This window comes from Aotus nancymaae, unplaced genomic scaffold, assembly GCF_030222135.1.
Source record: "Aotus nancymaae isolate 86718 unplaced genomic scaffold, 86718_ANA_hifiasm-v0.15.2.pri h1tg000036l, whole genome shotgun sequence".
NCBI classification, from domain to species: Eukaryota; Metazoa; Chordata; class Mammalia; order Primates; family Aotidae; genus Aotus; species Aotus nancymaae.
In genome coordinates, this window is record NW_026988450.1 from 26,570,557 (window position 1) to 26,583,688 (window position 13,132).

The window sequence follows — 13,132 nt, forward strand, 5'->3', positions numbered from 1 at the left end:
ATGAGCCACCACTCCTAGTCCCTCTATGTACTTTCAAAGTATCTTTTGTCATCCATCAGTGTCACTTAATTTCTTAATTTTTGTTCACTAGAATTTTACCCTCAGTCCTCATCATTTATATTCTATATATTCTAAGAAGTGTCATTTACTCACAAGTAATTGGTTAATACAATTTTCAAATATATTAAATTCAATTTTCTCTTCAAAAATCTATTTCCAAAAACGTACATGTTTACTAAATATCTCTACTCAAATTCATGTTCAAAATTGAGCTCGTCTTTTCTCTTGACCTAATCTTGGCCTTTTTAACATTCCTTTTCTCTTCAATGAAATGACCATTCTACCTTTCTCTATAATTTATTTTAGACAGTTACAGTTTGAAGTGTGATGGATGCTATAGTGTCTTTTTTTTATTCAACAGCGAGACTCCTCTTCTTCTATTTTATCCTCTGCACAGTGTCACACAGATGAAAATATGATCATGGCACCTCTGCTTAAAACTTGCATGTTGCCAAGATCCAAGGAACCCTTTGCCAATACATGCATTCAGGCACAGGAGAAAATAAATTGGCTATGTCTCAGAAACAATTTTTTTCTACTGCTCACATAGTCCAATGAGAGCTATGTGCCAAATCTCATCAATCTGTTTGCTCATTAATGAATGATTTATTAAATAAACATTTCATGGATATGCATAAGTATTGTCTTGAAAATTCATAGCAGGTTCCAATAGCACATTTTTCATTCTTGGCTCCAAGCTAGCTTTTCCAGTCTTCCTTTTCTGGGGCTATGAATACTTTCACTAACTTTTCCTTTCCAGATTTATTTCACTTATGTTTGTATCCATCATTGCCTAGATTAATTCTCATAAGTATAATTTGGTGTATATAGCTACATAAATTTGACCTTTTTGAATGTGATGAGCTGGAGAAAGTTCCAAACAGTAAAAGCCAAGGATTATTTACATAGAGTTTCAGAAACTTTATTGCATCTTAGGTTAATGGTAAATTTATTTCAACAATTATCATGTTGGTAAAAAACATTATCTAGTTATCTGAGGATTTTCTTTTATGGCCATATACAATTCACAAAATAAATAAGCCTACCTACGAGAAGCAATAATTTCTCCCATGTATATAACTGTAAAGAGTAGTTTATTATAAGTAAGTAGTGATGCATTCCATGGCAGGATACTTAAGCATTAAATATTTAGGAAGTATAACAGCAAGATTTTATTTATTTATTTTTTTACATGAGCACCTAGAGATGGTGATAACAACTTACATTTCATCCTTACAGTGACTAGGTGTGACAGCAAGAAAGGGGGTTATTTTATCCCCATTTTACAGATGAGGAAACTGGTACCAACATATTAATAGATCAGTTTAAGTTTTTACAGATTGAAGGAAAGGGTTCCTTATTGTGTTTCTTATATTATGCGTTTCCTATTAAACACTGCCTTTGTGAAAACTCTAAAGTAGTACCTATCTTTGGGTTCATTATGCATTGTTTTCAAGAAAAATAAGTGTTTTGTGTTTTAATGTTGTGTTCAGTAAGGCATATGATTTAGGTTATTGCAACATAGGGAATAATCGAAAAAAATTATTCAAACTCAGTATTTGTGTACCGATAAAAGTTTTTAGAGTTTTGCAGACTGACACATTTGTAGACCTATATATTCTGAGACTGTTTTTAACTTTTCGTCAAGTTTTTGTCTCTTACTAGAAGGTGGATGGTGGAAGTTTGGTGTGGGGAGCAGAAGATCTCTTCTTTTGCAAGGAAAAAACCTACCTAGGCCTGGCTTGTGTATTACTGCCAGTCCTTCAGAGTTCATATTCTGTCACTGTAATTTTTGTTTATTTTTATTTTTATTTTTTGAAACAGGGTCTCACTCTGTTGCTGAGACTAGAGTACATGGTACGATTATAGCTCACTGTAGCCTCAAACTCCTGGGCTCAACCAATCCTCCTGCCTCAGCCTCTGGATTAGCTGGAACTACAGGCGTGTGCCACTCTACCTGGCTAATTATTTTTATAATTTATAGAGGCAGAGTCTCACTTGGTTGCCAAGCTGCTCTCAATCTCCTGGGCTCAAGCGATCCTCCTGCTTCAGCCTTCCAAAGTTCTGGGATTACAGGTGTGAATCACTGCACCTGGCCTCACTATGATTTTTGTAAAAGGCCAAGCCTTTACAAATTGATACACATACTGCTTTTATTGCAGCATGTGTAAAATTTTCTTAGGGATTTACTTTAAAAAAAAAAAACAACCTTTCAAACTACAATGCTTAAGAAATCAATGTTTAGTCTTGTTAACATTTTCTACCTCCAAAATATCTGCACAAACAATAGTGATATTTTAAAGGCCTAAAAAACTAACTTAACTGATGGACAAAGAGTACATTACTTATGAATATAATTTAAAAAGCCATAATACCAAACTGATGTACTCTTTCTTTGAATAGCTGGTGTTCAGCAGGATTGATCAAAGCTAGAGAAGAATTATGCATAAGTACAACTACTACTTATTCAGTACTACATACTTTGTATTTATTAACTTTGCTCCTTACCTCCATCTTGCAGACTTACTATTGTTTCCACTTCCACATATAGAATCATGAATTTCAGGAAGGTTAAGTAACTTGGACAGTGTCAAATAGCTAGAAACTGGTGGAGCTGGAATTCAGACCCAAGTGTATTTGGAATTGGTTCTTAACTCCATGGTGTTTTTTCCTTGCTCCAGGAGCAGCCAACATTCTCCTAATGAAATACTTCTTTGAACAACACAGGTTTCTAAGGGCAGGGTTGCTATAGAAGAAGTCGGCAATTTTATATCACCGATGCCTCACCCTTTATCTTTGCTTGCTCAAACTTCTCAAGCAAAGAGAATAAATCTCAGATGGTTAAGAAAAAATTAGTCATTATTTCAACACAGGGGTTATGTTCTCTGAATCTCCACAGCAAGAGTGAATGATGCTTTTGTGGATAATGGTTCCAAAGAAATATGCCCAAGTAACTCATTGACTGTGATGAAAATAAAATCTTGGGAATTCAATTCCCATTTTCAGACTGCATTCTAGCCTGGGCAATAAAGCAATATTCCCGTTCTCTCTCCCTCTTTCTCCTCCTTTTTCTTCCTCTTCTTCATTCTTTCTTCTTTCTTTTTTTTTTTTTCTTTCTCTCTTTCTTTCTGCCTTTTTCTTTGAAAAAAAATCTTGGGAATTATGAAATTACAGAGTCGAGAAAGCATTTTTAAAAACTTGTGACATCAATTCAACTCTATGTTATAGTCATTTAAAAACAGTGCAGTCTTAGAGGGAGGCACCTATTATCACCGGTCTTTGAGATGAAAGTGTAAGAGAAGTTATAGAAGCTTCTAAGTACCAAATAATACGACTGAGCCAAAGAAATGCAGCTTGCATACCATTGTATGTTAGGCTGTTTTTGCATCACTATAAAGAAATATCTGAGGTAGAGTAACTTATAAGGAAAAGAAGCTTAATTGGCTCATGGTTCTGCAGGCTGTATACGCATGGCACCAGTATCTCCTCTTGGTGGTGGCCTCAGTAAGCTTCCAATCATGGCAGAAGGAAAAGGGGAAGCAGGCACCTCACATGGCAAGAGTGGGATCAAAAGAGAGAGGGAAAGAGGAGGTCCCAGACTCTTTTAAACAACCAGATCTTACATGAACTGAGCGAGAAGTCACTTATCAACAAGGGAATGGTACTAAGCCATTCGTGAGGGATTTGCCCTTGTGATCCAGTCACCGCCCACCAGGCCCTAACTCCAATATTGGGAACCACATTTCAACATGAGCTGGGGCGGGGACAAACATCCAAACCGTAACACCTTTTAAAAAGTCTTCGAAAGAGTTAACTGAATAAAGATAAAGAAGTACTGCTGAATATTTTTTCTCTATTAAAAAATATTTCAGTATTTTAAATAGTCAAATTTATAAATCAAAGAGTAAAGTGGTGGTTGCCAGGAACTGAGGGATAGGAGAAATGGGGAGTTATAAACAAAGGATGTAAAGTTTCAGTTAAATAGGAGTAAGTTCTAGAGATCTACTGCACATTATACCGATAGGCAACAGTACTATATTGTGCACATAAACATTTGTTAAGACAGTAAACCTCATGTTGAGTGTTCTTACCACAATAAAATAAAAATTGGCTTTGAGATAGGAAGCAAAGTGTTGAAATAACTAGCCAGTACCCAGAATGAACAAAGACTATTATTGGGTGAAAGAAGGATCCGTTTATGGATAGGGATCAGTTTCCTATGCTGATGAGCAACCTAGCAAAGCCAGCACAGTATGCTGACGAATGAAACTTGTTCTAGACAATATAAAGAGAAATTTTGATGAATCCCATAAGGCAGCGGTCTCAAACCTTTTTGGTACTAGGAACTGGTTTCATGGAAGACAGTTTTTCCACAGACGGAGTGGTCAGGAGTAGATGGTTTGGGGATGAAACTGTTCCACCTCAGATCATCAGGCATTAGATTCTCACATGGAGCACACAACCTAGATGCCTTGCATGTGCAGTTCACAGTAGGGTTCATGCTGCCATGAGAATCTAATGCTGCCTCTAATCTGACGTGAGGCAGAGCTCAGGCGATAATGCTTGCTTCCCAGCCACTCACCTCTGCTGTGGGGCCCGTTTCTAACAGGCCATGGACCAGTAGTGGTCCACAGCCCAGGGGTTAGGGACCCCTGCCATGAGGACTTAAATCTAATTGGGCAACTGGTTGATAGATGGAAACATAATTTTATACTCAAATTATCCTCACACAATGTTGATCTTTTAATTTCCAAACAATCAGAAATGAAACATTCTTTTTTTAAATTTAAATTTTTATTTTACTTTAGGTGCATACTATATCTGGCATTTCTCCCCATGTTATCCTTCTCCTGAAGAAATATATTAGGAATTAGTAAATTTAAGAAAAAAATGTTTTAATAAAAGCACTTTAAAATATAATACATTAAGAATATGTGTGAGTAATTTATTGAAGCTAATTGATATCCGAAACTTATTAAATTCTTTTGAGGCCTCATTACACTGAGGTCATAGATGATTCAAGAAGCAGAAAGAAGTGATCACAAATTCCTGGCCAAGGAGGCCCCAGGAGATAGTACCCCTTACTAAATAAAAATAACTTCTGGGTAAAAACAGACAGGGCAGGGCAAAGAAGCTTTACTTTTCGGGAAAATAAAAAATTACGAATCCAGCCCCATTCAGATAATTGACACTGGAGCATCCAATGCACTTCAGTCTATTACTGCCTGGAAGAAATAATTTAAGAGAAAGCACTACAGGTCAACAAAGATGATGTTGCTTGGTTACTCAAAACCATTTGGTAGCATGCTGAGTTGCTCAGTTTTTTAAAAGAGTAGCCTTTGTATCCTCCTAGGAAAAGGATGGAGAGAACCACTTGAAGTCATTTTTAATTGTGAACTTGCTTTATCTGAACACACTGACTTGACTTTGCAATGCCCAAGCAAGTTCAGAGGGCGTTATAGAAATGTAAACTACTAAGATAACAATAAATGTTAAATTTGATGTATTCTTATAAATATTAAGCTTGTTATGATGAATTTGCTTTGAAGTGATGTGAGCTATTTTTTTTTAGGAGGAAAAAAATTTAGATTTAGTTTTCAGGGTGCCTGGCCCACGAGTCCTGAGGGCTGCCTAGAGGCAGTGCTATCCAGCAGGGAGGTACAGAGCTTTGGAGTCATACACTCATCCAAATCTTACTTCTGCTGCTCTGTGCCTTTGGACAAAGTTAAACTGTCTGAGATTTGATATCTCATCTCTTCCATAAAAACAGTGATTTTTTTCTGCTGCGTATTACTGTGAAGATTAAGTAAGGAAATGCAGGGTACATGCCTAGCACCTAACAGGTTTCCAAAAATGATGATTTATTAGTTTACAATTAGAGAGCTGCAAGTATTTTTTCTTGTATTCATACGCTCTAAAATATCCTTTTACAACTAGTCACGTAGCTCCAGCAGAGGTGGGAGAAGTTTCAAAAGTAAAACAGGAAGACATGGGTAGAAGGGTTGTGGAGTGAAGGTGGTTTGACACTTGTGAACTCTATTGTAGAATTTGGTCTTATTCTCCAATTTTTTAAAAAATGCAAGAGTTGGGCTTATTGTAAATGAAAATAAAATGGGATTAATAATGTTGCATTGGACTACAGAAAATGTTTTTCTTTCTCTTTACTATTTCATACCATTTGGCTTAATATTTACTCTGGTGGTATATACTTTATTTTACATGCTAAACATTTTGTGAGAATAGTGCAATTCTTTTTTGTTTAATACATTTGCAAATTATTGGGAAAAGGTGAGATGTGCAAGTTTTTTAGGCAAATATTATTAGTACTATGCATGGCAGCTTGAATATATACCCATTATTTTAAAAATTCCACTTGGCTCTGAACTTGTGCTGAATGCATCCCAAATTTTGCCCACGGCTGTTGCAGTCATCTAGGACAGGTTAAATTTATTCCCATATCTTAATCTTATAACTGTCTGCATAAATATCTAGACTGTTAAAAAATTAAAATTCCAAATCTTTCCTTGACCATGACATTTGTATGGATTATAGTTTTGCAAAATTGTTACCCCAATTAGCCAAGCGGGGAGGGGGGGAAATTGCCATGTGGGAACTTGATTATTTTTGAACTGAGATTAAATACCTGAAAGTTATAGGTTTACTTACCAGCATAAACATTACTTGTATGAGGGAAAGAAGGGTAGAAAGAGACTTAGGGGTAGGTGTGGCAGTACAAGGTAACCAGAGAGAAAGCTCTGAGGACTTTCATTCTTAAGATTAAAAGGAATGGGACCCTTACACATTTTGCCATTAAGCTTTGTTTTTGTAGATGTAACCATTTGGGTTAGGCTAAGGAAATGGGTGATTAGCAGAATTCAGGCCTGAATGAGAACAACAAAAGTGAACACCAGAAATAAATGCAGAATCAAAAGGAAAGTTACTTGTAGGATTTAAAAACTATGGTTCAATATATCATTGTGGTTAAGATAACTATCCCTGAAATAAAACTGTGTGGTTCAAATCCCAGCTCCATCACTTGCTATGGGTGTCATAACACAAATAAAGATATCATTCAGTACTTGGCACAAGCAGATACTCTGTAAAGTGTTGTTGTTGATGGTGATTGCGATGATCAATATACTATTCCACAGAAAATGATGTTGATTACTCCCACATTGTGTTAATAAAAATAGCATAATTTGGCATAATTTTCAAATGTGTGATTATCTCCAAATTGACGGGATAGAGTAGAATACTGGATAAACTAAGTCAATGGCATTTAAAAAAAAATAGCATTAAACGAGGAAGATCAGGTGCTAGAGAACACAAATTAGTAATCTAATTAAATCACCAGCAAAAGAAACAAATCATGTTAACAGCAGTCAGATTTGTTATTACAGTCCAATTATTAAAGTGATACATTGTAAGATGCTATGTATCATTACTAGGTTTTAAACATTTCATTTTACACAAGCAGAAGAGTATAGATTAATCAGTTCATTTGGTAAGTTAAAAGCTCCTTCATTAAAATATTTATATTATTTGTATGAAGAGAGAAACATTATTGAGGATCTAAACATTATGAAATTATTTGCACAAGTAGCTTTCATTGGAGCAGTCTCCAAGTGCCACATGACCTAATTTGTAAGACTAAACAATAGTTTCTGATTTTGACATTTTGTATATTTCATTAAATCCCTATCAAATGAAGTACTTTTAATATGGCCCCAAATAATTATTAGGTTATGTTTTATAGTCAAGGAATATATATATGTTATGAAACAGCAGAATTTTCCCAGGACTAGAGAAAAGTTGCTTTCCCCACAGCTTGGCTTTTGGCCTTTGCTAAGACTAGGAAAACCTTTACAGGCTCCCAAATATTGTGGTATTACAACTGGATACATTGACAATTTGGCAGACTTTTATACCAGACAGACAAGTGTTTCATTCCAGGCTATCGATTTCTAACTTTATGATCTGAGGCAAGTTACTTTAACCTCTTTAAACTCTAGCTTCTTGATTTATAAAATAAGGATTAATAATTGCCTCGTTATGTTATTGTGAGGATTACATGATTATTTGTATACAAATAGCTATTACAGTATCTGGTAGAGATATAAACTCAATAATTTGTCATTGTTTTATTTTTATTTTTACTGATCTTTAAGGAATAGCAGCTATTTGTTCAAATTCACCTAGGTACTACCGATATTCATTTTGAACAAATCTATATGTTACATTGAAATAAGTATGTGGGGGTAGTGGTAGAGATGTTTTGATAAATTATGTTGAGTTTTCTCTAGAAAAAAGAGAAATGGTTTTTACATACACACACATATAGAAAGAGAGCAGGGAGTACTCTCTGCATTAAGGGGTATTATCTCTGTTAGGTATAGTTGACAGAGCTCTGAAATTAGAGTCCTGAAACTCTGGGAAGCTACAAGAAAATTCTCATCTTCAGATTCATCTGTTTTAGGATATAGGGTGTAGGTTAGTATTTTATATCAAAGGGTCTTAAGTGACTTTGATATGTCTTACTCTGTCCTTACTTCACAATCTGTGAAGATGACAAGCTGCATTTAGGGAACTCAAAATTTATTGGGAAAACATACCTAGACCATGTAAAAATTAATGCATCATCATAAATGCTGAAATATACATTTAAGCTAATCATGATGGCTGCACAGAGGAAGCTTCACTTGCTTCTGGTTTTGAAGGAAGAATAGGAAGCTAACAGCAGAAGAATTAGAAAGTATTCAAAGTAAAAGGAACCACATTGATCAAGGCATAACGACATGAGAAGTTGTCGAGAGAAAGATAGTAGGCTTCTTGAGTGGCATGTAGGATGCCCATTAAGGCTGCGATTTATTTGGAAGCTACTCATGGATATATAAGTGAAGATTGAGAATGAATTTTTTCTTTCATAAGGAATTTATCATATAGTGAGTGACAAGAAAACATAATAGTTTTGTAGGGGGGGCATTGAGTGTTTATTATGATTGTATTGTTTTTAAATAGATTACTACTAAAGGCCGAAGGTTTTGTACACAGCAGGAAAGACAATTAATAAATGCAATAATAGAGCCTTGGTATGCACTTCTGTTTTCAAGGTTAATTATTTGTTTAATCAAAGCCTTCAGAATCAACCAGAGATGCTATTGCTAGAAATAGTAGATAAACATGATTCCCTTCAGCAGTGTAAGAATCGTATGGCCATTTTTTAAACTTCTTGATACATCTGGTCTTTTCTGAGTTTAAAGACATATCACATTGCACATTTAGTTGTATTATTTTCTATTACTGTTACTATTTACATAATTTTATCTTCGTTTTACACATGAGGGACTTGAGGCTTAGCAAGGTTAAGTAATTCACCCAAGCCCCATACCTAGAAAGTGGTGGAGAAATGATTTGTACTCAAGATTCTATCTTCTAAAAAGATGACTCTTGAGATTTTATGAGGGATTGGATTGGAAAGACAGGGAACTTGGGGCATATCGATTATTATAGAGGCTACTGAAATGGTTAGGAAAGAGAAGACAGAGGGAATAGAGAGTGCTGCATGACAAGAGACACTGTAAAATGGAATCAACAGCGGGCGATGACTTGGTGTGGAGAAGGAATGAGATGTGAAGGGAAATTTCTGAGGTCTAGTTGTTTTGTTCACTCCATAGGTTTCCCTACAATAGGGTGCAAAAATGAATCATGAAGCTGGGTGATAATAATGATTTGTGTTCAGTGTTGAGTTTTGTAAACCAAGACATTGTTGGCACTTTTGCTCTAAAGCTCAAATAAAAGATGAGAATAAAGATGTGGATTTGCTGATGACTTGGACTTATTCTTCAGGTGCCCCCTCCAGTGCTTGACGTTTGCTTTGGCACATCAGCTATTGTATACAGTAGTATTTCTTTCTTTTCTTTTTGGTACCTTATCAGAGAAGTAAAAGTATGCTAATAATTTATGTAATGTGCTATTGTCACTATAACACATAATCCTATAAAATATAGGCTTGGCCAAATAGTCCAATGACAAAATTCATAATGAGCCTTTCCTGCTTCCATATTTTCTCTACTAGTGTGTTTGTTCTGTGCTGCTAAAAATTGAGAATTAAATCTAATCCTATCACTCCCTGGACTCATTTTGCCAGCTGCTGCTCACTAGGATATAAGGTGTGCTGGAGACTCATCTGAGCTTCACCTGATACTTTCTCTCCTGATTGCCAAATTTTGTGTTCTTGTGATATTAGCTGTGATGTGAGAGCTGGATATGGTGTGCTGATTACCTTTCACTCTGATGTCTTCTGCAGAAGCTGCCCCATTGGGAGCCAGGACTTGTGATGATGATCTTACAGAGCAGCAATTGAGAGCAACCTCAGGTAACTGTTTCTATTCCTTCTCAAAATATTGCCTTGTCCTAAATGAGTTGCATTTGTCACTCTCATAATTGATGTAATAAACATTCTCTGGAACTTCTCTAATTAGATCTCGTATATGTCTTATTCTAATAAGTAAAAAGCAAAATCAAATAAATTCAATATTTGGAAGTATATGTAAATTGACTTATTTAGAGCAGTTTTAGGTTCGCAGCAAACTGAGAGAAAGGTACAGATTTCCCCAGTACCCTCTCCCTTGACACATGTATAGCCTCCTTCATTATCACTGCCCCCCACCAGAGTGGTACACTTGTTCAGTGATGAATCTGTGTATTGACACAGGATTATCACTCGAAGACCATAGTTTACAATAAAGATTACTCTTGGTGTTGTACATTTTATGGGTGTGGACAAAAGTATAATGACATGCATCCACTGTTATAATATCATATAAAACAGTTTCACTTACCTACAAATCTTCTGTGCCAATCTATACATTGTTTCCACCTCCTTCACCCCTGGAAACCAGTGATTTTTATGGTCTCTATAGTTTGACTCTTTCCAGAGAGTCATATAATTGGAATCAAACAGTATGTAGTCTTTTCAGATTGTCTTCTTTCACTTAATAATATGCATTTAAGTTTTCTGTATGTCTTTATGTGGCTTGATAGTTTATTTCCTTTTAGTGCTGAATAATATTTGATTGTCTGAAAATATCACAGTTTATTTATTTACCTATTGAAGAACATCTTGATTGATTCCAAGTTTTGGCAATTATGAATAAAACTACTATGAGCATCTATGTCCAGGTTTTTGTGTGGACATAAATTTTCAACTCCTTTTGATAAATGCCAAGGAGCACAATTATTAGATTGTATGATTAAGAGTATGTTAAGTTTTCTAAGAAACCACCAAACTGTCTTCCAAAGTGGTTGTACCATTTTGCATTCCCACCAGCAATGAATGAGAGTTCCTGTTGCCCCACATCATCACCAGCATTTGATGTTGTCAGTGTTCTGGATTTTGGCCATTCTCATAGGTGTGTAGTTGTATCTCATTGTTGTTTTTATTTGCATTTCCCTGATGACATGTGATGTGGATTTTTTTTTCACACATGTAACCTTTCCTATGCTTATTTTCCATCTGTATATCTTCTTTAGCGAGATGTCTGTTAAGGTCTTTGGATAATTTTTTAATTGAGTTGTTTGTTTGCTTGTAAGAGTTGGAAGAGTTCTTTGTATATTTTGGATGACAGTCCTTTATCAGATATGTATTTTCCAAATCTTTTCTCCCTGTCTGTGGCTTGTCTCATTATTTTCCAGCAGTATCTTTCAAAGAGCAAAAATTGTAATTTTCATCAAGTCCAGCTTATCAATTCTTTCTTTCATAGATCATGCCTTTAGTGTGGTATCTAAAAAATTGTTGCCAAACCCAAAGTCATCCATATTTTCCCTTATGTTATCTTCCAGGAGTTTTATAGTTTCGTGTTTTGCAGTTAGGTCTGTAAACCATTTTGAGTTAATGTTTCTGAAGGATATAAGTTTTGTGTCTGGACTCATTCTTTTTTTTTTTTTTTTTTTTTGCATTTGGATGTCTGTAGCTTCTTAAAGAATAAGTTAAAACTTCTGCTAATAATTTTTTACATTGATATTTATACACTATGAAACTTTACCTAAATTATAGATTTTATACAAAATGTATGTTCATAAACTAGATATATTATTTTTGAGAAGTCAAAAAGCTCAGTTGATGGAGTTAGTTTTGCAATTATTGAATTCATTAGATTTTGTATAGTCTTGTCAACATATCCACTAGTTCTTTTGCTTTGTTGCATATATATATGTTAAAAACAGCAGTTACATCTTCTTAGCTGCATTATATTCAGATAATTTAAAAGGAAATTCACACATACTGCTACAACACACTTCATTTATTTCTGCTGTATATTTCTGCTTTGTAAGTATGTCCTCAGTTTCTATATTTATGCAATTGTAATAATAATGTGCTATATAGAACAATAAATGATTACCAAAGGTCCTTTGCATTCACAATGGTGCATTGGAATACTTAAAATAAAAACAATTTTGCAAGTGAAAACATCCCTTCTATATAAAGTCAGGACATTCCTTATAAAACATTCTAGCTTTAAAGTTGTTTACTTTTACCTATGCATGTTTCATAAATATTTTTTAAAATGTTATTTTCCCCTAAAAAGCTGGAGGACATATTTAAGATGAAATAGAATAAACCTACTCTGCTTCCCAAACCTCAAACCAATGGAAAGATTTCATTAATAACTTGAAAGTGATATGGCAAAAATCAAGAGTTATGGCAAAAATTTCAAGCTGTAAAGAGATTACTTCCTGTCAATACGTTTCTTTGTTGCTTTGTAAACAAAGACATCAAAATCTACGTTATTACTTCAATCTCTCTGAGAATCTTTAGACTTAGATATTCCCATACTTTCTAGATATTTTCATAGTAAGGTTAAATGCAATACATTTCAAATTGAACTTCCTTTTCTGCAAAACTATTTGTTCTCATTTTTTCTCCATCTCAGTTGATGACATCAAACCATAGACTTAATTGCCCAAATAGTGAAATTAGAAATCATCAGTTTTATGTAAAATATTAGTGAGCGTCTTCTATATGCCAGAGACTGCTAAGCATACATTGTGAATAAGACAGATGAAGTCCCTG

General features: G+C 34.8%; 1 protein-coding gene across 1 annotated transcript in view; it reads left to right on the forward strand.

Moving 5' to 3' along the window:
• The window catches only part of ZFHX4 (zinc finger homeobox 4), a 187,068-nt gene that overhangs the window by 142,285 nt on the left and 31,651 nt on the right, over positions 1 to 13,132 (forward strand). The window contains 1 exon segment of the mRNA XM_021665919.2: positions 10,367 to 10,435. Coding sequence (XP_021521594.2) covers positions 10,367 to 10,435 — 69 coding nt within the window.